Source organism: Salvia miltiorrhiza, chromosome 5, assembly GCF_028751815.1.
Source record: "Salvia miltiorrhiza cultivar Shanhuang (shh) chromosome 5, IMPLAD_Smil_shh, whole genome shotgun sequence".
NCBI lineage: Eukaryota > Viridiplantae > Streptophyta > Magnoliopsida > Lamiales > Lamiaceae > Salvia > Salvia miltiorrhiza.
Window position 1 is genome coordinate 14,444,377 of NC_080391.1, and position 24,436 is coordinate 14,468,812.

General features: G+C 36.1%; 1 protein-coding gene across 1 annotated transcript; it reads right to left on the minus strand.

Moving 5' to 3' along the window:
- Positions 1 to 13,675: 13,675 nt before the first annotated feature.
- LOC130986261 (GDP-L-galactose phosphorylase 2-like) lies at positions 13,676 to 16,576 on the minus strand. The gene is made up of 6 exons (XM_057909615.1): positions 15,622 to 16,576; positions 15,408 to 15,529; positions 15,233 to 15,292; positions 14,830 to 15,072; positions 14,301 to 14,735; positions 13,676 to 14,205 (listed from the first exon to the last, which is right to left on the minus strand). The coding sequence occupies exons 1-6, from the start codon at positions 15,728 to 15,730 to the stop codon at positions 13,864 to 13,866; spliced, it is 1,311 nt and encodes a 436-aa protein (XP_057765598.1). The 5' UTR covers positions 15,731 to 16,576; the 3' UTR covers positions 13,676 to 13,863.
- Positions 16,577 to 24,436: the final 7,860 nt, after the last annotated feature.

The following is a 24,436-nucleotide window of genomic DNA, read 5'->3' on the forward strand; positions in this document are numbered from 1 at the left end:
AGAATGGCTGTGTTGTGACGTTATGCAACTTGTGCATTTTCTAAGACGGTCGACTATATTTTTGTCCTTTTTTTCGAAGATGTCTAGCGTAACAATATATATCTTTCTTTTCTGTTTTGAATTTAGAAGGTACGAATGCCCTGGCCTCCGCATTTTTTTTTTTTTTTGATCAGTAAAATTAAATTTTTATTGAGATAAAAAGCAAGGCACAAGAGATGCCAATCAAAACAAGAATGAAAGATTGAAACCCTTTGAGCACCACATGGTGAAAGGGATTCTCAACTCCAAAACTTTATAAACCTCATTCCAACTCCAAAGTCTACCCTTGATCTGTAAAACAAGTCTCTCAATATCCCAAATCTTTCCTTGAAAGCGACTGTCGTTTCTTTTTTCCCAAAGCGTCCAAACCGTTCCAACCCATAACGCATTTAGCAATCTTCTTCCTTTCTTCTTTTTGGCAGCAGAGATGAAGGAAGTGTAGTGATGAAGAGTACCTCTAGGATTTGCCGTTTTGATGTGTAACCATTGGAATATTTGGTCCCACACCGCCGCAGTTTTCGGGCAATGAAGAAACAGATGTTCCGTCGACTCCTCTCCAGCGACGCAGGCGTTGCATCCTCTCTCTTCCCAACTAATTTGAATTTGTCGTTTTTTCAAGTTGTCACAGGTAGCCAAACGATTTCTAAGACATCTCCACGCCGTCACCTTGGCTTTGTGTGATGTTGGAGCCTCCCAAACCATAGCCATCTCAGCCGGTTGAATTTGTTGCGCCTCTCTGGAAGCCGCCACCAAATCATAAGCCGACTTTGTTGAGAATTTACCGTCCGTAGTTGCCCTCCAAATCCATCCATCAGTTAAACCTGTAGAAGGGACAAAAGCAGCAACAAGTCTCAAAAGTTCCTCCACCTGACCAGTCTCCCTTTCCCTCAAATCCCTCCTCCAATTCACCGACCACACCCACTCTTCTCCTTCCCAAAACCCACTCTCTCCGACGAGGCCTTTCTTATTCGAACACAAGTTATACAATCTCGGGAAAGAGAACTTAAGAGGTTTGTTAATAGCCCACACGTCCTCCCAGAACATTGTATTCATCCCATCCCCAAGACGGTGTTGAAGGTGATCAATGAACCATCTATCATCTCTTCCTCCCCCTTTCTCCACAATTTTCGCCCACCACCCCAACTGCCCACTTCTTCCCACCACCGAGCAATCCCCCTCTTCGCCCCAAAGAAGTTCCCCATAAATAGATTTGATCACTCTCGCCCACAAAGCTCCCCCATCCACCAAAAATCTCCAAAGCCATTTAATTAACAGAACATGATTAAACCATTCCACATCCCGAAATCCAAGACCTCCTGTTTTCTTATTGGAACACAAGGAGCTCCATTTAAACCAGGTGATTCTTCCCGACTGAGAGCCTCCACCCCACAGAAATCTGGAGAACAAGGAATTGAGATTCTTGAGCACAGTCTTGGGAATGAAAGCGTAGGCCAGTTGATATACCGGAATCGATTGAAGCACCGCTTTAACAAGAGTGATCCTCCCCGCCAAAGAGAGAGGTCTTTTTCTCCAGCTTGCAATTTTGTTTGAGACTTTATCCACCAAGAACTTCCACTCGCTAACACTATTGCTTCGGCCTCCAATTTTGGTTCCCAAGTAAAGACACGGGAAGGAAGCAATCTTGCAATGGAGAAACGAAGCCCATGTCCTCTCGACAGACACATTCACTCCCACCGTCATCAGGCTGCTCTTGGCGAAGTTGACAGCAAGACCAGAGATAAAATGAAAGAGAAGCAACAGACTTTTCAGAGATTCCACATTTCGGTCATCAGCCTCTAAAATAAAGATAGTGTCATCCGCGTACTGGAGGTGTGTAATCGGCACTTCATCCTTACCAATCTTAACAGGAAACAATAACTGTCGTTCCGCTGCCCTCTCAACGAGCGCATTCAACCCTTCCGCGACAATGAGGAACAAGAAGGGAGACATCGGGTCGCCCTGTCTCAAGCCTCTCTCCATTTTGAAATCACCCGTTGATGACCCGTTAACTAGGACACTTGCCGTGGCTGACTGTAGACACCCTTGAATCCATTTCCTCCAAATCCCATCGAAGTTCATTCTGTCAAGCAAAGTATCCAAAAAGTCCCATTGAACTGAATCGAAAGCTTTGGCAAAGTCAATCTTAAAGAAGATCCTGCTTCGTCGCTTCTTCTTTGACTCAACAACAACTTCATTTAAAGTGACCGCCCCATCGAGAATGAACCGCCCTTTAACGAAAGCGCTTTGATTATCAGAGATGATCGACCCCATCACCTTCGTCAGTCTCCCCGCCAAGATCTTTGCAATGATTTTATACAAGCTGGTAATGAGCGAGATTGGGCGAAATTCATTCAACGAATCAGCCCCTTCTTTCTTTGGTATTAAAACGATAAAAGAAGCATTACCTCCTTTAGGAATTTTACCGTTCGCGTGGAAGTCCTTCAAGACCTGGAGGATATCCTCCTTAACAACATGCCAAGCCGATCTCCAGAATGAAAAGTTAAAGCCATCAGGTCCGGGACTCTTATCGCCTGAGCAGCTCCAGACCGCTTCTTTAACTTCTTCAGGTTCAAAACCTCTAATCAGCCAATTTCTCTCCTCATCAGAGATTTTCCTTCTCACAAAGTCAATGGGAATAACAGGCATCTGTCTATCTTTCCGCTTGAAAAAAGTTTCAAAATGATTTCTCACCCTAGCTTTTACCTCTTCCGGTTTGGAGATCCATGAGTTATCAAAGATCAGTCCGCCTATGTCATTCTTCAACCGCCTCCCTTTAATCGCTTTATGGAATAAGCCAGAATTCACATCTCCCTCCTTAAGCCATTTCAGTTTAGCCTTCTGTTGTAAAGTCATCTGCTTATGCTTCAGCTGAAGGGAAAGGAGAGCTTGGAGCTCATTTCTTCTGATAACATCCACTTCGCCTAAACAACTCAGCTCGTCAAGCTCATCTTTCTGTTGTAACTCCTTCTTTAATTCGTGAATTTTAGAATCAATCTCACCAAAGGATGTGCGATTCCAAACTTTTAAAGCCTCGCGAAGTTTCTTCAATTTCTCCTTAACAACGAAAAAGCTCCATCCCTGATAGTCTGTACCCGTCCACACTTTCTTTACAACTTCTTCAAAGTCCGGGTGATTTGTCCAAGCATTTAGGAACCTAAAAGGTTTTGGTCCCCAATCCTCCGTTTTAGTAGTGAGAACAATCGGACAGTGATCCGAGATCGAACGCTTAAGACCGCGTGCAGAACTTCCTTCCCAAGTAAGCATCCAAGTTTCGTTAACAAGGAAACGATCGATCTTGCTCTTGCATTTGCCATTGGGCTTGTACCAAGTGTACTTTCGACCTTGTGTATGAATTTCCTTCAGATCGTTCCCCCCAATAAATTCCTCGAAAAACATCGCCTCCGAAGCTCGAAACGTCTCCCCGCTGCCCACCCTCTCTTCTCTTCTCCTGACTGAGTTAAAATCTCCCAAAATACACACACTTCGATCCATATTCTGTTCAACAATAGAACCAATTGCATCCCAGAGAATCCTCTTATCCTTTGATTCAGTGGGCGCATAAACATTGATAATGCAACACAAGAGACCGCCCTCCTTGTACCTACCGTTAACAACCACGGCCCCCGGTAAATCCCAAGAACTAGATGCTTCGAATACCTCCCTATTCCATAAACACGCAATTCCCCCAGCTCTCCCCTCAGAGTTCCTGATTGCCTTATCTGTGTTATTAAACCCCCACCAAGAATTACAAAAAACATCACTAAAAGTCTCCATTTTTGTTTCTTGTAAACAACAAATGTCAATCTTATGCCCTCTTACAAGTTCAAAAACATCTCGTTGTTTCGCAATGCTCCCCAAGCCCCTAATGTTGTATGACAGTAAATTCATGGACAATTCATCTGACACCCAGCATTATCGAAGGAAAGGAAGTTACCTTGCATCTCAATTTGGCGGACAGTCACCTCTTCTTCAATCTGACTTGAAAGCCCTAACTTCTTCCCAAAGTCCCAGATTTTTTGACCTGAAATTCCCCCCTCCTCTGTCGAAAGCAACCCTTTTTGAATCTCCCCAGCGTCTTCCTCCCCTGCGGCCTCCTCCCCTCTCCCATTTAGTGGTTCTATTTCAGAGATGAAACGCCCCCAATTCTCCTTCTCCCTCGCTCTATTCTTCTTTTTCCTTTTACCTTTTTTTCCATTTGTGCATCGGGGATCAACCCTTTTGTTGTTGGAAGGCAGCCTCGCTTCCCCTGCTTGGGAGCCCAAAGAATCATCGTTTTCGGTCCTAGCTACTTCCTCAGCATGTTTGTTTTCTTCTACAATAACATTCACGTCGAGACTCTCACTGTTATCTTCCAGATCGTCAAATCCCCCTTGTACAAGAATGGATTCCTTTTCTCTCACAGCAGGAACCGTGAGCAAGGAAAAAGGTACCTCACAAAAGTTTTCGACAGGACGACAAGGGGACTCCAATAAGTTTCCACTTGGGCTTTTGTCTTGGTCCTTTGAGTTTTCGGCCCAAAGGAGGCTATCCTCCTGCTCGGGCCTGCAAGAAGACTGGCCTAAACCTTCGGCAACAACCACATTCAAAAGCATTTTCGAGCCTCCCAACGTTGTCTCCTCATGATTGGTAACTTCGACTGAGGTGTCTGCAACGATTTGTTGCGAAAGAATCGAAGAGTTCAATTCTTGTAAAACCGAAACTTCTTGCGAAGGAATCGAAGAGTTCAATTCTTGGAGAACCGAAATGTCTCCATCTCCCACACCGATGTCGTCCATCATTCCGATGGTAGCAATAGCCGGATCCATAGACTCCGCTCCGTCCGACCATCCTGAATCCGATTCCAATTCAGATTCCGACTCATTAACACACGAGGATCAAGTTCAAGAAAATCATCGAGGCATATTTCTTCAACAATTCTCAAGGACTACTTAAAGCTCTTTCGAGGATATTTATCAAATTGAAGAGAAATCAAATAGATATAAGGTTTACAATATATTCTAAATCTTTTCTTGGTTCGAGAAGATCACATAGATATATTTTAACGCAATCGTGGACTAGGTGAAAGGGGATTTTCAATATTAACTCTTCTCTAACTCATGCTTGCATTTATCATCAGCATTCAACGTAGATATATATTTGTTTCGTGCCAACTACAAGTTGTAACCACCGATCCTTCCACCGACAGAGCATAATCATAATTATAACTGAAGATTTGAGCAACGAAGGACAAACACACATGGGTTGTGCATCAAATTAATGATGGGCTCAGTATATATTCATTGAGCATTTACTTGAAGAGGAGAAGATACTAGACAATGCTAACACATAATTAAAGAGTTAGAATTCATGATAGGTGGAGTGACTTTACTCTGTGATCATAGTGCTCCCATTCTGACTACTCAACTACTACTCACAAACTTCCAAAAACACAGCAGCCTTGCTATAATTTGCCACCACGTACCTAATGGTTTGCCCATTAATTTTTTAATAAGTGCACTACTTACTTGAATAAGCACAAGCCAGAAAAAGAAGAAAAGCCTTGAACAAGGCATAGAAAGAAGTCAAAAGCTATATGCTCATCATCTAAACCGTACATCCTTTTGCAATCATATGCACTAGATTTCACAAACAGTTTTATGCAAATACACATAGGTCAGTACTTCAGAGTTTTGACTTTCATTTGCCACTATCATCCTTTTAATTTGCAATCATAGTTGGTGGACATCGTGTACCACCAAATAATTCCTGCAATCTTACCAAGAATTAAATGAGTATAGTAACAAGCAGGGCCGAACCACAGAGAACGAGTAATTGCAATCAAATTCCTAAAGATCTAATTTTTGGTGTAGCCACCACGCCTTAAAATTAAGAGGATGATTAATTATAAGTAAGAAAATAAACAAAGCACGAAAATATTCTAGAAAACAATTAATGAAAGGTAACTCAGCTCGAATAAATCCATATCAATTTAATACTCTGATCATCGACGCAAAAATTAATTAATCCCTATCAACCAACTAGTCATAGGATACTGTGATACGCACTGACATACCCCAATTCCTACTTACTGTGTCGATAGACGGCTGGATACGCCAATTTCCCTTATTAAAATATAACCTAACTGGATACGCCAGTCATAGATTTAATATTCTAATAGCATTAAGATGAAGGAACCCAGTTTAGACCAATTATCCTAGATACGCTAGTAATAATTAATCCACCAATTTATTCCTACTACGAACATGGTAGCTTTATCACTAATCAGCCATATTCCAACAATTACGGATTGGAGGTGCTAATTGACTGTAATCCAATTAAACCTAAGCTGGCCAGACTTAAATAAAATCAGAATTATCTTTAAACCCTAGGAGAATCGAAATCAATAGGAATCAATTATATGCTCAATTAGGAATCTCACAGATTAATAAATTAATACTTCATTATTCTCGCCGAATTAAGAAATTAGCTATTCATAATTAAAACTAGAATAATCAAATAAATAAAAGCAAACATAAAATAAATGAAATTGGAATTAAAATAGAAAAGTCACCACTTGAGGAATTAAGGGAAGAAACGCCCACTGCACTTGATCTCCCCAAAACCAAACGCTAGTTCCAAGAGAGAAATTTAATTGCCTAACTAATCTTCTAATCTAATGAAATAAAAACGTGTGTCCCAAAAACTAAAACTAATATATATATATATATATATATATATATATATATATAGGGAGAGGTTCAAGAAAGAACCATAAATAAAAGAAGACCGGAGAACCATTTTCAGCCATTCGATCGTCAAGATCTACGGTGGATGCATCATCTTGTTGGATGAATGCAGATCCTGGGTTCGAATCCTGAAGGGAGCATTTTTTTTTTTAGTGCATTAATTTTAACAGCGAATGCATTAATTTTTACAGTGGATGCATTAGATTTGATGGTTCTCCCGTTCTCACAAATAATGTAATTCTCTCTAGAACCACACCCATATATATATATATATATATATATATATATATATATATATATATATATATAGGGGAGGGCTACGGTAAAAACACTTCTTAAAATATAAATATAAACGTTTTTTAATGTACGAATTTTATCCAATAGGGTTACGAATTCATCAAACATGGTTACGAATTGTGAAAAATAATTTTTTGCTACCTTTTGGATTCGAACTCAGGACCACAAATTCATCCAACAGGGTTACGAATCAACCGTAGATCTTGATGATCTAAGGGCTGAAAATCATTTATATTTTATACACTTAAGAGTGTTTTTATTTTAGCCCTCCCCTATATATATATATATATATATATATATATATATATATATATGCCCTCCTAATCTCTCTCTAATGTGTCGGCTATTAGGAGTCTCCAAAACAAGGGACTTATATCCCTAATCAAAACAATACCGCCAACCTCCACACATGGGCTGCCAAGCCGAAAATAAAAGGCCCAAATGAATAATTAAAAGGAGTTTAATGTGTTCATATCTAGGCTTAATATAATTAAAATCACCTAGATACTAAGGAAATGGTTGTAGGTAATCTCTGGAAGATCAGGTCCTGAAATCCCATAAGAAACTCTTAAACACTTGTATGATTCCCTTCTTCAAAAATATGTTGAGTTCTTGCAGAGTTATAATGAGAGCTTGAGTGCTTGTGAATTCAAATGTGCGACATTGTTGGTAGTCTATTCGTTGGATGCTTTTGGGTATTTATAAACTCTTAAACACTTGTATGATTCCCTTCTTCGAAATATGTTGAGTTCTTGCGAAGTTATAATGAGAGCTTGAGTGCTTCTGAATTCAAATGTGCTACATTGTTGGCAGTCTATTCGTTGGAGAGAACTTCTTCAAATCACCAGTTGTTTTTGGCTTTGAATTCTTCCCATTTGACCAAGGAAAGGTATTGTCAGATTTTCGCAGGTGTGTATGAAGCAAGTTCAAACTTTTTGTGAAATCCTCGTATCTGAGTTGTCCTTGCTCAAGATATAGTGGGATCGTCATTAAATGTTATGCACAACAAGCCTGTGATTGAAAACCTTTTGCAGCCTCAAAGTTATTTTATAGAATGTGTTCTCAAAGTTCACTTAGTTTGATGACATGATGATTCCCACGGGAATAACAAAATATAGACGTTCAGAGATAGTTTCATATTTTCATATATATGAGTTATTTCCTGAATTTAGAAGTGACAGTGACATTTCAAGAGGTATAATATCATCATGAAGGATCACAACATAAGAAAAATTAGACTTAAGGCTTCTTGAGATTTCACATTTTTCTCATTATGTTAATTAGAATAAATCGACAGATATATATTTTAGGTTATCATGCTTTGCATATTCATTACATATTAACCTGCGAGAATAAGAAGATATCACAAGTGAAGGATGATGTTTTAAGAATGCCGAGAATTGAAACGTTCTTCACAAGGATTTTGAAAAATTTGTAGAGTTTTGAAAGTGTGTGTTCAACTTCCGTGTTTCTCTTCGTATTTATGTGAGAGAGGGATTGTAGTGTAATTATGATTGAGAATGTAGCCCGACGTTCAATTTTGTTTAGGACGTCAAGTTGTGGGTGCATGAGTTTTGAAAAACTGTACATATTTATGTGAGAAAGGGATTGTAGTGTATTTATGATTGAGAACGTAGGCTGATGTGCAGTTTTGAATTTAGAAGGTGGAGTGATACTAAGGGAATGGTTGTAGGTAATCTCTGGAAAATCAGATCTTGAAATCCCACAAGAAACTCTTAAACACTTGTATGATTTACTTCTTCAAAAATATATATGTTGAGTTCTTGCATAGTAATAATAAGAGCATGAGTGCTTGTGAATTCAAATGCGCAACATTGTTGGTAGTCTATTCATTGGATATTTTTGGAGAATTTCTTCGAATCACCAGTTGTTTTTGGCTTTGTATTCTTTTCGTTTGACCCAAGGAAATGTCAACTTTTTGCAGGTCCGTACGAAGCAGGTTCTGATTTTTTGTGAAATCCTTGTACCTGAGTTGTCCTTTCACAAAATATAGTGGGATCTTCATTAAATGTTATGCACAACATGCATGTGATTGAAAAGTATTTGATTTGTGTACGTGTGTTGGCCAAGCGGTAAGGGGTTAATGCCTAAGGCCAAAGGTCTTGGGTTCGAGTCCCTGTAGCGCAACCTTTTAATTTCTATATTTAATATTGAAAATTTATATAAAAAAAGTATTTGATTTTACAAACAATCTTATTTACAAATAAAATGTCTTAAAGACTTATTTTCTCTAAATAAAAGTTCTATTTGATTATATGAAATATCTTATTTACGTTTTAGCAAAGTTTTATTTAATTTTATGAAATATATCACAAGTTTTTATGAAAAAATAAAAAATATATTTAAAAACACCTGAACTAGGAGTTGAACTTAAATTTTTTCTTTATAAAGAGAAAAGATAAATTATGTCAAAATATAATGAAACATAGAAAAAAAACATAGTATAAAAAACGCAAGAAAACAAATTATAAATAAAACTCTTGAGATGAAAAAAATGCCGAAGAAAAAACTGATAAAACGAAAAATGCTTAAAGTGGGTTTCAAACCTAGAATCACATATACTAATTTGAACGGTGTTTTCACTACACCAATGCATCACTTGTAATTTATTTTTACAATAAATTTTCCTCTTGCTACATGACTATGTGATCTTTTCTAGTGATTTGAAATGGCGTTTTACAAGTTTTTATGGTAATCCCGACGTCCAACAGAGGATTCACTCGTGGGAACTTTTGAGAAGGTTATTGTGTACTGGATTGGATGACCTTCCATGGATTATGGGCGGTGATTTTAATGAGCTTCCTTGTAGGGCTGAGAGCTACTCTAGAAGCCGTCGTCCATGGAGCCAAATGGAAAGCTTCGACCGCGCTATTAAATATTGTGGTTTGACGACTCTCCCAAACGATATGGAATTTACGTGGTACAATCAACAAAAATGAGAGGACGCGCGCTGGTTGAGGCTGGATAGATTCCTTTGCAACAGATTGCAGATGATTTCTTTGAGCTTAAAGTGGTTAGAGGCCTCGATACTTTTCGATCGGACCACACGCCGCTACAGTTGGATTTTACTAGACGTGATATGGAGGTTGAGAGGGGAAATGATTACAAAAGATTTCCCACAGATTTCCTCGTGCACTGGACTAAATGGGGCTTTCAACTGTTCCATGAGAGATTTATTGCCAGCCAAGATTTCTTGAAGGAGAAGTATGAGGCGCCTGAAAAAACTTTGGTTGTTTTAAGGAAGAATAGGCCGGAACTCATCAAATTTTGATCCCAAACTAAGGGTTTTCGAAAAGAGCTGACTCGACTCAACAAGGAGATTGAGAAGATGATTGAGGCGGAGGAAATACATTGGAAACAACATTCCCGTGCGAATTGGCTCGGTCTTGGGGATCGAAACACAAAATTCTTCCATGCTTTTGCTAGCGAACGGAAACGGTAAAACTCTATTGTGTGTTTGAAAGGGAATGATGGAGTAGAGGTTAAAAAGGAAGCTGAGATGGCAGCCATTATCTGGGATTACTTTGCTGAACCTTTTCAAACCAGCTCGCCTAATGTTGATCTTATTTCAAGGGTTTTTTTTTTTTTTTGAGAAGGAAAGTAAATATTAAAGAACGAAAAGGCACCAGTAGTACCAAGAAGATTACAAAATCATCGGTGATTCCTCATTCGACATCCACCTATGAATCCCAACTCCATCATTAACAAAACCAAAAATTCTACCCCAACTCCACACTCTAGCTTTGATTTCTCCAAACAAGTTTGCACTCTCCCATATTTTGTTCTCAAATCTACTCTCATTACGCATTTTCCAAATAAGCCAAGTAGTACAACACCAAAGATCATCTGAGTGCTCCATTTACGGTTGAGGAAGTGAGGAAGGCTATATTCCAGATGCACCCACATAAAGCTCTGGGGCCGGATGGTTACCCCTCGCTATTCTTTCAGAAATTCTGGGGCGAAATCGGAGGGGCGGTTACACAGGAGGTTCTTAATGTGCTTAACGGGCGAGCCAATGTTCGTGAATGGAACAAGACGTTGATTGTCCTTATTCCAAAGATTAACAAGCCTAAAGAAGTGAAGGACTTTCGCCCTATCAGTTTGTGTAACACAACTTACAAAATGGTGGCGTAGGTATTGGCAAATCCTGTGCGAGCTCATCTGGATTTTGTCATTGACGATTCCCAGAGTGCGTTTATTCTGGGGAGGCTTATTTCGGACAATATTCTCTTGGGCTATGAGTGTATGCACTGGCTTCGCGGCAAAATACATGGCAAAGAAGGGTTCGCTGCGGTGAAACTTGATATGACCAAGGTATATGATAGAGTCGAGTGGCGATTTCTCCGTGCTATGATGGGTATTTTGCGGTTTCCCCTCCACTTGGTTATGCAATGCATTTCAATGGTGGAATTCTCCTTCGTGGTGAACTGCAAGGTCTATGGTTCTTTGATTCCTTCACGGGGACTCCAGTAGGGGTGTCCTCTTTCCCCATTTCTTTTTGTAATTTGCACTCAAGGTTTCTCATCTCTTCTCAGAAACTATGAAAACCAATGTCTTTTTAACGGTATTACCATTGCTCGCCATTGCCCATCGATTACTAATCTCTTCTTCGCAGATGATAGCCTAATCTTCTTCAAGGCTAATGAACATGTTGCTACGGGCTTAAAGGAGGTACTCATCACGTATGAAAATGCGTTTGGCCAAGTTATCAATTTTGAGAAGTCTACTATTTCTTTTAGTTTGAATACTAAGCACGCTGCTATTGATTTAGTTACGGAAATTTTGGTTGTCAAGGAGACTACGGGCATGCCATGTATCTTGGTTTGCCAACTTTTATCTTGAGACAAAAAAAGATTCAATTTGAATATCTTCGGGACAAGACATTCAAAAAATTTCAAGGATAGGATCACAAGTTTTTCTCGGCAAGTGAGAGGGAGGTCCTGATCAAATCTGTCCTTCAATCCATCCCTACATATGTAATGTCATGTTTCCGCATCCCCGTTGGGATTTGCTGGGATATTGAGCTTGCAGCGACTTCTGGTGGGGGTAAACAGATCACGGGAAGAGATTACATTGGGCCTCTTGGGATAGGTTGTGTCAACCGAAATCTAAGGGCGGGGTGGGCTTCCGGAAATTGGTCTCTTTCAATCAAGCACTCCTCGTCAAACAAGTTCGGTGACTGTCAAAAAACCTGATTCTCTTTTGGGACGGATTCTCAAGCATTGGTACTTCAAAGGTGGATTCTTCAAGACATAGATTTTTTGCCTGTTATTGGCTCCTCTCTACATCTCTCCTTGAGTGAGTTGAGCATGCTGGTGGTGGAGAAACGGGATTTTGAGGCTCTGGAGCTTTGGTTTTTCATGTTATGGGCTGTGTGGAAAACTTTTTGTGATATAAAGCATGGGGAAATGTCGGCTGATTCAAAGGTGGTACTGCTTGATTGCGCTTTATGGATGGACTCTTTTCAAAAAGCTCGAAAGACCACGGGTATCCCTCAAGGGTTGCTGCCGAAGGAGGGGGCGAGCAACTGGTACACCCCGCCTCCAAAGGTCCTCATGCTTGACGTTGATGTGGCTTTTCTGGAGGCTGGCCAGAAGCTCGGTGTTGGCTTTATCTTACAGGATTCGGAGGGCAAGATCATTGCGGCAGCTTGCAAGCAGATTGGTTACACAGCTACAGTGTTGCTCGGCGAATTACATGCAATGATGGAGCCATGGAGGCCATTGGATTTTGCTTGGAGAATGATTATGGTCAACTGGTTCTTTACACGGATTCTTTATTGGCTACTCATGTTTTACAAGATTCTTCGCATGGCGCCGATTCTTTGTGATGAGCTATGGGATGTTTTCCGTCATGCCCGTGAGAATGTGGTGTTGGAGTTCTTTCACGCTAGACGTGAAGCTAATAGCGCGGCCCATTTGTTGGCTCATTCTGCTTTTTTCCTTTTCTGATGTAATGATAATTTGAAAGTTGAAATTCCCTTCTTGGCTTCTTGATATTGCTCGTTTTGATTCATCTTAATATGAGTTCCCTTTTCGCTTCAAAAGAAAAAACAAAGCGAGAAAAATACTAAGAATTTCGTGAGCCCACCTGCAACCGCGTTGCATTACCTTGTCGGAAAATATAAGAAGCACAAAACTAAAAATTGTCCAATTAGTCAACAAGCCGTCTCCATATCACACAAACGGACCACACAAGTGGAATACAAAAGGCGGCCCAACCAAAATTTCACAGTAATTACTCATACAAAGCTCCACCTAAAATATCATCTTCCAATTTGACTACACCCCCTTTCAATTCTTATGATCTCGTCTTTCGTCGCCTCTAATTTCCTCCATCCATATAAGAATATTCACGATAGAATCTATTAGATTCTTCATGGTCGGGCGATGACGGCCACACCATCAAGTCAACAAACTCCAGCCCAAAAGTAAGAAAAACACATTCTTTTTGCGTGAAACAGTCAGAATGAAGCAGCTGCCGTCGAAAACAGAAATCTTCTAGCAAAACAAAAATGTCGACCAGCAGATGATTTTGTATCGGTGGCTTTCAACATTACTATCAAGCAGTAACGTCTAAAACGAACATCAATCTTTCAATCAAGATAATATATTTCACTGAATCATAAACGATCCATTAAAACACGCTGAAATGGACAAGCAAACCACACAAACCTTACATACATAATAAAATAAGTCCAACACAACACACCAAACATAGTTCGCATTTATTTAGGGATATCTGCAGTGGAATACTCCACGTTTTCACTTAATGGATTCTGCTAGGCAGGCACCATTGCAGGGTGGGAACCTTTAATGGAGTCGTCGGAGTCTTCATGAGCAGGGTCGGTGGAAACCGACTCCTCAGCCGGAGCCATTGCAACAACTTCACCCACACAGCAGCTGCTGATGGCTTCAAATATGAGCTCCTTCACTTCCTCAAGTCTCTCCTCCGAGAGGGAAACCTCAGCGAGGAGCCTCCACGCGTTCTCTTCAGATGCTCCCTCGTAGTCCTCCTTTCTTTTCAGCACCATATGTCCACTAATCTCCCACACTGCTGGATTAACTTGAGTGTCGAGGAGCTCGGAACTCACTTCCCCGAGAGCCTGCTTCTCCGCATAGCACTGTTTTTATTCACATAGACATCAGTTAAATGCAGTCCTCATTAACAAAAACAGACAACAGCTCATCTGTAAGAGATTGATAAGAGAGTCCTAACCTGAGGGAAGAGGAATACACGTTTTCCAGAGTCAGCTATGAGCACATTGTAAGGAATGTTGTTCTCTTGCAAGCAGATGCAGGCGTCTGAGACGACATCAGATAGATCTTTGAGGCTATCCCCACCTTCAAAGACTAGTCCTCTCACGGGATAGTTCAGTATATGCGAGATTTTCACTCCACCACTAGTGGTGGTTATCTTCTTTGAGGGAGCCCTTTCAATGGGGAAGGGTGTTGCCAAGTAGTAGGCTTGGAAATGGAGGTGATTGATGGTCGCAAACGCCCCCAAGCTGTTGTAACCCAGACGGAAGTAGGGATTCCCCGCTTCCACGGCCATGTGGAGAGCGAGCAAGAAGCTCTCACGGTCAATCCTCTGAGGCAAGCACTCGAAGATTCGAGGGATTAGCAGCACATGTCCATATTCAATTGGGCTAACCTGTTGTTACACCACGCACACTCAACAAAATAAGTAACTATAGGTATGCTTCAAACTAAACACCACCTACACATACAAACAATTGAGAACATACATTGATGGCAACGACGCTTGGCGAATTATCAACATCGATGGGTGCATATGGGAAGAAATGGACATCATTGTCCTCACTGGCCCCAAATTGAAAGAGCACCTCTTCTTGGCCGACCTTGGTGAAGTTGAACTTGCTCTCATCGAAGGGCTGCAGAACCTTATCAACACGAAACTCGGTCGGCCTCTTCTTGAGATGCCTCCCCTCATTCAGCTGTGCAATAAACCCATACTTCCCAGGAATTACCTAAAAACCATTATCACTCATAATTAACTCAGAGACAACATATAATTCGAAATATTGCTACAGAGGGATTCCACTACTTCCCCAACATTTTAATTAATGATTTCAAAGGCAGATGGCATACTCTGGTACAAGAGAAGATTGTCAAGAACAAAAGACAAACCTTGGTTTCGCAAGCAGTGACATCATAGCGGAAGAGTCCCCTCTGCATACGGTCCTCCCACTATCATCATCACCAAACACCAAAAAAATTTAGATAACGACCACTTAACAGAACTTCAGTAACAAAATAAAAGTTACCCTTTTGAGTAAACTTTACGGAGTAAATTAGAATTTACCTCCCCAAGAACAAGGGAGTCCAAGAACTCGACTTCAAGCTCGTTGTTGACAGAGTCAACAGGACTCTGCTCAGATACAGCTTTACTCGCCGTCTTAAAAGCATACAACGGCAGCTTTGCCCCTAACCAGGCCAAGATCAAGGTAAATTCCACAATCAATAATAAAAGAAAAAAAAAAGTTGAAAAATCAAAAGGTGCAATGATCAGCAATTACCAGGAAGGCAGCAACTCCTGAGGCAGTTCCGGCCACAGCCGCCCTCCTCCGCCTCTTCCTTTTGGTAGTTAGAAACAACGGTAGGGACCCTCTTAATTCTTAGCATCATCTTTATATTATCTTTGTTGAAAACACAATCTTTAATATTTTACTTTCTAGTTATCGAAGGGAAGGCAGATTGTCGATGGAAGAATAATAAGAGAAGAATAAGAATAGATAGACAGCAAATTCAGAAGAAACAGAAATAATCTAGTAGGTATAGAGGGGGGGCGGAGCTAGTAACCGCCGCCGGCGAGGAAGAGGAGGTCAGAGGGGCTGCCGCCTTCGGAGGGCAGAGCGCCGCGGCCGCCGTGTGGCGAAGGGTTGGTCTCGGTCACACAGCCCTTGCGTCGTACTGCCCGGACATGTATGACGGGGCGGTTTCCTCTTAGTAAAGCCGTGATTGTCGACAACTTGTTACCCCCGGGTTTTACCCCTCCTTTCCACTCTGAACGACGCGAACGAGAGATCCCACCGCCTTCTTACTTGAAATCCAGGGTTGCTGCGCTGCTTCCAACAAGATTTTAGGAATTTTAAGAAGATTGAGTAGCAAATTGTGGGTGGTGAGATGATATTTATAGAGCGAGAGAGTGATAAGAAAGACGTGGTTGTGGTTACGCCTAATAATTGGTGTGGTATGGATTTGTTTGATTCGGAATCTGGATTCTGGATGCTATTTCGGGTTATATGGCATTTAACGGGTTTGCTTCGCTCCTCCAATCCACAATACTACCCAAACAGCAATAGAATCAAGAATCACAAACAAATACAAATGAAAACAATAATTTTCATATTCTAGAATTTCAATTCTCAGTTCGGTAAATAAAGAATGAAACTGAAGCGACGGAGTTAGAGCACCATATGCTCGAGCTTAGCTTCAAAAATTATTCTGCTCAATTTGTAGCTTGGACTCGACTTGTTTGTTTAAAAATTGAGTTTTGAATAAACCTTTTTTTTTTTAATAATAAGAGGTATATGCCCACGACCTTTCGTAAAGGAGAATCTTTGAATGTCTTATTTTTCTCATTTGAATTAGGCTTCATTCACGAATTTTTAAACAAATACTTTTAAATCAAGTTTTGTGTTATACACGAGCAACTTAATTTATTTACAACAATATTAATAATAGATATATTCGTGCAAGTATAAGCATTAAGATAAATTTTGATATTCAGCCCTACTCGTCCAAAATAATAACAAAATCAATTAGTAAAGATTGAAATTATTATATTTTGAAAAGGATAAAGTGTAAAGAGAGTGTTTTTGAAATAGTCATTTTGAAGAAGGAAACATAATATTTGGTCACTAATTGAAAAAAAAAATCTAACCATTTATTAGGTGTAAAAACTGCTTTCCCTTAATTAGGGCGGACCGAATTCGGGTCGAATTTGGGTTTGCGCACGGGTTAGGCACATATGACACTAATAGTGTCATATATGCCAACCGAAAAAAAGAATTAAGTATATGGCACTAATATGGCCATAAGTACCATCCGTGCAATACTACATAAGAGAGTATATGACACTAATGACACTAATATGGTCATAAGTACCATTCGTACATCACACTAAATGGAGAATATAAACCCTAAATAGGGAATCTAAATCCTACGAGAAAATGTTCAAAATGGTTATATAATTGTACACATCTAAGTAATATCAGCACACATGTATATGGCGTAATGGCACCAATATGACCATAAGTAACATTCGTATGACACTAATAACACTAATATGCCATAAGTACCATACGACATACGTGCAGCATTGAGTATATGATACTAATAGTGTCATGTGTGCTTAACCCGCGCGCAAACTCGAATCTAGTCCGCCGTAATTAAGGGCAAAACAGTCCTAAAATGTAAAAAAAATACCAAATTTTGTGTTTTTTTTTAATTATTGGTAAAATATTGTATTTCATTTTTCAAAATGGCCATGCGAATATACTATTTCAAGTGTAAATATGACCTTAATGTTTAAAATTTAGTGCAAACATACCCTTAAAGTAACTTATGGCGCATAAATATACAAATTCCCAAATAAAGGGTGCAAATAATGCCCTTATAGTTTGTTTCAAAAACTATCAAATTTTCTAAGTTCGAATTTTATAGGTAGCAAAAATTATATTTTTCGCAATTCAGATATTTACACAGCGAATTCATATGCGTTCCCATTTATTTGAAAATTTATACATTTATGCACCAGAAATTACTTTAAGGGTATTTTTGCACTAAATATAAACATTCAAGGCATAGGTCAAATATATGATTCGAACCAAACCAAACCAAAATTTAAAATTTGGTTCAGATTTTTCATATATTCGAATCGGATTGAATTTTACGCAAATTTTAGATTTTTGAATCGAATCAAATCGATTCTTTTAAAATTTAAAAAAAAAATGAAATTCGAATTATTATTATTATTATCATTATTATTATTATTATTATTATTATTATTATTATTAGCAGTAGCAATAGCAGTAGTAGTAGTCAAATATTTTTAAATTATAACCTTACACTCTCACTTTGATCTTGGTCGATTAAAATGATTGATTTATTTTCAATCGTAATTATCTAATTAGTAAGGTTAATAAGTATTTCGAATTTTTTAACATTTCAATTTTTTTTTGTTTGAATTGGATTTATTCGAAATCTTTTTGAATTTTCGAATTCAATTTTTTGGATTCGAATTTTCGGATAATATGGTTCGAATTTAATTAAAAAAATTTAAAAAAATAATGAATTTTCGGATTGAATTAGACACTCATAATTTGCACCTATCCATATATTGAACATTACCTATTTCAATCAATCTAAACAAATTAGAAGAAGAAGACGACGTGATTGCTATATACAAATATGTAATATATTTATTTTCTACCAAATTATGAATTTAAAAATATAAGTAAATGGTAAAAATCAGTGAAAAAGTAAAATTGTCTCATCAATCAAAAAATGATTGGTTTTTGTGTATTACTCACACATCCATGAAAATATGCGCAATTTACTACTCCATTAAAAAGTACCACATATTTTTAGGATACAAAGGGAGTATTATGTTTGTTTGTTTTTTTAGAATGGGAGTATTATGTTTGTGATTATTTGTTTTTGTTTTCACTAAATAAAACTGGCCATTTCCCATTATTTGGCTATACAGTACATCTTATCCATCAAATAATCAGAATATCTGATTTTTTTTAGATATATCTGAATCTAATTATTAGAAAATAACAAATAGGTATCTTTTTAAATTCAAAATATATTAATATAAACTCTAGATCAAGAAGGCTTATGAAATTTCATTAAAAAATGTTAAGATAATACTATATTTTAAGCTTTTTATGCGTACGGGTCCATGAAGATTCCAATTAAACGCAGACACGCGATGGCCAAGTTCCAACCCCATTGGAAAATTCTTCACCAACTTTTGTTTTGTACTAATATTTTATTTTATTTTCCAATGAAAAGATGCATAAGAAATTAGCTTTAGGTGCACAAGTTGCTAAAATCAATGATACAATAATACAATGATTGCATCACTATTTTATTACCCATACCTAATTTGACTAATCAAATGATATTTTTATAGTGACTAGTGCGTCCATCCGTGCGATGCACGACAATCATCAAAATTAAAATATATATAAATAAATTAATAAATAAATATAAATATAAAAGAAAATAAAAATATAAGCAAATGCTAAACATATTTTAAAAATAAAATAAAATAAAATAAAATAATCAACATCAATTACTCAATAAAAACTCAATTTTGAAAACGTAAATTTTCAATTTTATATAAATTGTAATGATAATTATAGGTTTTAAATAATTGAAAATTATTTGATAAAATTAGTATTACTTATTATTATTACTATTATTATAGAGTATTACACATCATAATAAATAAATAAATCTTTTCATACACAAACATAAATAAAAAATTATATTTGAAATTATATTTTAAATATATATAACTAATTATTCATCTAAAAATTTATATTAAAATTACTGCAAAAAAAATATTTTACAGAGTTATATAATAAACCAATATATTTTCCTTCACCTTTCTTAGATTCTAAACTATTAAAATAAAAAAAATATGTAAAAGAAAAAATATGGTATCTACTTATTTTCCCTTTTAGAACACAAAAATAAAAATAAATACATATATAGAAAAAAAAATAGTAGAAAAAAGTAAACATTTCATTAAGGAGGGAGGGTTAAAAAAATCATTAAAGAGAGTAGAGAGGAAAGATAAAAAAATATTTTAAAGTTTTAAGTTACCATAATTTATTTATTTTAAATTTATTTTTTATAATTTTTAAATTTTAAAATTTCTTAAATTTTTTATGAAATTGTAGCAAAAAGAAAAAGTTACAGATATATCTATGAAATCATACTTAAACATTTTGTGCACAAAAAAGAAGATAAAACCGAGAAACAAAAGACAATAAAAAAAAAATAAATGAAAAGAAAATAAGTGAATGATAAAATGAACTAAAATAAGAAAGATGAGAGAGAAGACAATTTAATTTGAAACTTTAAATTTCAATATTTTTATTATCTTAAATCTATATTATATCTATTATATATCAAATTAAAGCTAATCTCATGATTTTTAATTTGATATGCATATCAAATATTTTTTTGCTACTCAAATTAAACGATTTTCAAAGGAAAGCAAGAAAAAAGTGAAAAACAATAAATAAAAAATAAGAAAAGAAGTTTAACTTGGAAAAAAGAAAACTGCTCATGCACCTAATTAAAACGTGGTAGAATTGATTGAATTAAAATGTAATTTTAAATTATGGCGGAAAAAAATAGCCGTTAAACTGCTCTTTTGTATAATATATAGACGATATATAGATTACATTAACTGGTACGTATTTTAGAATTAACAATTCATGGTATAAGTACCCATTCCTATAACTTGAAATAATTAAGTGTAGATGTGAAAGGGATCTTTATTAGAAAATCAAAACAATTAGTTAGCCATCCCATCTATATATATAGTTGTATAATGAGATTCAACATTGCTTTTTCCCTTCCATTACTAAATCGTGCTGCAGCGCCGAGCAGGAACATGAATGACTCAGAACCTTATTGATGATGTGGAACCAAGTTTCGATCGCAAAATGGAAACATTTCAATTGTTTTATTCGTTATGGTTAGATTTCAATCCGATACGAATAAAAAATTGAGATCCATGAGAATATCTGAATATGGTGTATATTTTTGTATCGCTCTTTAATTAAAGGTGATTTAATCAATTGGGGAAGTCCTATTCCAATCTAATCTCTATGTATAAGTGGTCATGCAACTAAAGGATACATTCCTATACGTTTTTAGGCAAATTCACCTCTGCGTTTGTGGTGTGGTGTGGTATAAGACTATCATTAAGAGCAACCACTCCAATTATTCAATCATCCACAACCTTTTTAATATTTAATTAACTTCTCTTTTTTCCACATCATCAATATTCATCCCGAGATTCCCGACCCCTCCAACCACACCCATTTTAAAAGATTTATCCATGATCACTCCAACCATCCAACCACAATATTTTATATAATTATTATATTTTTTTAAGTATAAGAATTACATATAAATAAAAATATATAAAAATTATATTTTTAATGAAAAATGCTAAAATGTCAAAAAATAAAAATGAGCAATAAATAGAAAATATAATTACCAAGAAATCTATATAATATATAAAAGATGAGTTTTTTCCCTCCAATTTTTCCTCTTTTTCTTCCCTCTCTTCTTCCATCAATTTTTATTTATATTTTTTATACTCCCTCCGTCCCATGAAGCAAGACCAAGTTTCTTTTTTGGTCTGTCCCACGAAGCAAGACCAATTTCTAAAAATAGCAAAAAATTTACTCTTTATTCACCTTTTTACTTTTTCACCTACCACACTTAACACACAAAATACCAATTTCTTAATTCCCGTACTTGCTGAAAAGAACTTGGTCTTGCTTCATGGGACCGAATGGAGCATAATTTAATTTTTTTTTAAATCATCAAATTTAATTGATGAATAAATATTTAATATGCATCTTAAATTTTTAAGTTCATGAGAAAAATATTTAATATGGTATAAAAATCATCAAAAATGAATTTAGAATGAATAAGTTATGAAAACTTTAAAATATTTCATTTTCTCTCTCTTTGTTAATATTTTACTACAATTTTTTATTTATGTTTGTGTATTATGATGCGTAATACTCTATAATAATAATGTGTACGATTAATTTTCATCAAATAATTTAAAATTATTTAATAACTATAATTATTATTACACTTTGTACAGAGTTGAAAATTTATGTTTTTAAATTCAGAATGTCATTGAGTAACTGATAAGGATTATTTTATTTTAAAAAATATTTTATAGTACTTATTTATATTTTAATTCTATTTAATATTTATATTTATTTATTTAAATATATCGTTTAATTTTGATATTCGCCGTGCATCGCACGGATGGTCGTACTAGTCACAAACTAAATTAACAACATAGCAATACGAAATTACAAACAAATTAATTGTATTTCAAACACATTTGCGAAAAATTACACATTCAATTTTCACGGCCAAACTTTTGCCAAATATGTTCGATCAAATCATTTTTGTGTGTGTGTACAAATATAACATATGAGGTCTCCATTTATAGAGAAATTAAAATTATGAATTTTGATATATATATATATATATATATATATATATATATATATATATATAGAGGAAGGCTAAAATAAGAACGCTTCTTAAAATATAAATTAGGAACCATTTTCATGCCTTAGATCATCAAGATCTACGGTTGATTCATCACCTTGTTGGATAAATTCATGGTCCTGAGTTCGAATCCCAAAGGTAGCAAAAAATTATTTTTCGCAATTCATGCCTTTATACAGTTTATTCATGCGTGTTATACATAAAATTCATGCATTTTTGCTGGTTCGTAATTCTTAAAATAAGGGTGGTTTATTGAATAACCGCCCCCTATATATATATATAGGGTGCGGTTATAGTGAGAACCACAATTATCGTGAGAACATAAGAACCAATAAAATTACTGCATCTGCTATACAAATTAATGCATCCACTATTAAATTTAATGCATCCGAAAAAAATAATTTTTTTGCTCCCTTCAGGATTCGAACCCAGCACCTGCATCCATCTACCAAGATGATGCATCCACCGTAGATCTTGATGATCGAATGGCTTAAAATGGTTCTCCGTTCTTATTTTATTAGTGGTTCTTATTTGAACCTCTCCCTATATATATATATACCCTATATAGGATGGAGTTCTATGGAGACCATCAAAATTTCAAAGAACGAAGACCAAATCTTGTGCGTCGATTCTGGACAATCTAATGGCTAACAATCGCGCTGATCAAGATTTCATGATTTCCGAACATTTTATGAACGGAGGCTAGCTATGTAATTTCAGTTTAAGCATATCCGTTACTTCTTAAATTAGATATAATCAAATCATTTATTTATGGAAGATTCATTAGTGGGATATGGTTGTTACGTGAATAACGTTTATTTCCAACCTTCCGATAATTTCATTCTTCATCGTCAACTGCAGTTCATCACTACCGAAAGAATTGTCTGCTTCGAATTTATGCCATGGGATCTCAAGGTAAATTTGCTGAATCCATTTAAACATCTGAATACTCTGCACATAATATTATTCGATTTTACCGTTCTTTTTTTTTCCTTTGAACATCGAATATAGTGGATCTTAGAACAAGACGTGACTGACAATAGTATATTCAATGGAAACTCAAGGTACGTGCAACAGAATTGGAACGAACATGAATTATGTTCGTATAAAAAACAAATGAACATATAATGTTCGTCGATATGTTCATATAAAAACAAACGAACATACTAATGTTTGTCGATATGTTCGTATAAAAACAAATGAACATACTAATGTTCGTATAAAAACAAATGAACATACTAATGTTCATCGATATGTTCGTCGAAATAGATCAGGTCCTAGAATGGTTATTGTATATATTTTAAATGTGTTATTGTATTTATATTAATAATAATAAATGTGTTATTGTATTTATTTTTAATGGTTTTTGCTATGGTTGCAACTAAAAAATGGTCAGCGGCGCAAAGATTTTCATTTTAAATGTACAGATTCTGAATTTATGTAGTTGTTCGTTTTCATGAATAGATAAAAATAATGTTCATCAATATAAAAAATAATGTGGTTAGTTCAGAATGGAAATGGAGTGATTTACGGGATTCGAAGAACCGAAATAATTCGCCAAATTCATTGAACAAAACATGACTTATTTACCCTTAAACGTTTAATTGAAGGCAATTTCATATTATTTAAATAAACGAAAATTAAAATCATGAATTAATTTGGTCCCTTGATTCAGATTAATCCAATGGACATGATATGGTCTTTATTCTCCATCTAAGCAAGTGGTTGCCATAGAAGCTAACCCTATATATATATATATATATATAGGGTTGAGTTCAATAAAGAATCTCCTATATATAAAGAATTAAGAAACAATCATATCCATCCATTTATTCCAAATCAACGATCAGTAATTCTCAATTAATTAGAATTAAAAATTAATCAACCCACAACTAAATTAATTTTCGGGATTTACTATAACAATAAGGGTAGAAATGAGCTTTTCCACCACCGAATCTTCTCTCATCTAAACACATCCCACTTTTTTCGCCACCTACCATATTCATCAATTACCATTTCTTCAAGCTTATGGTTAAT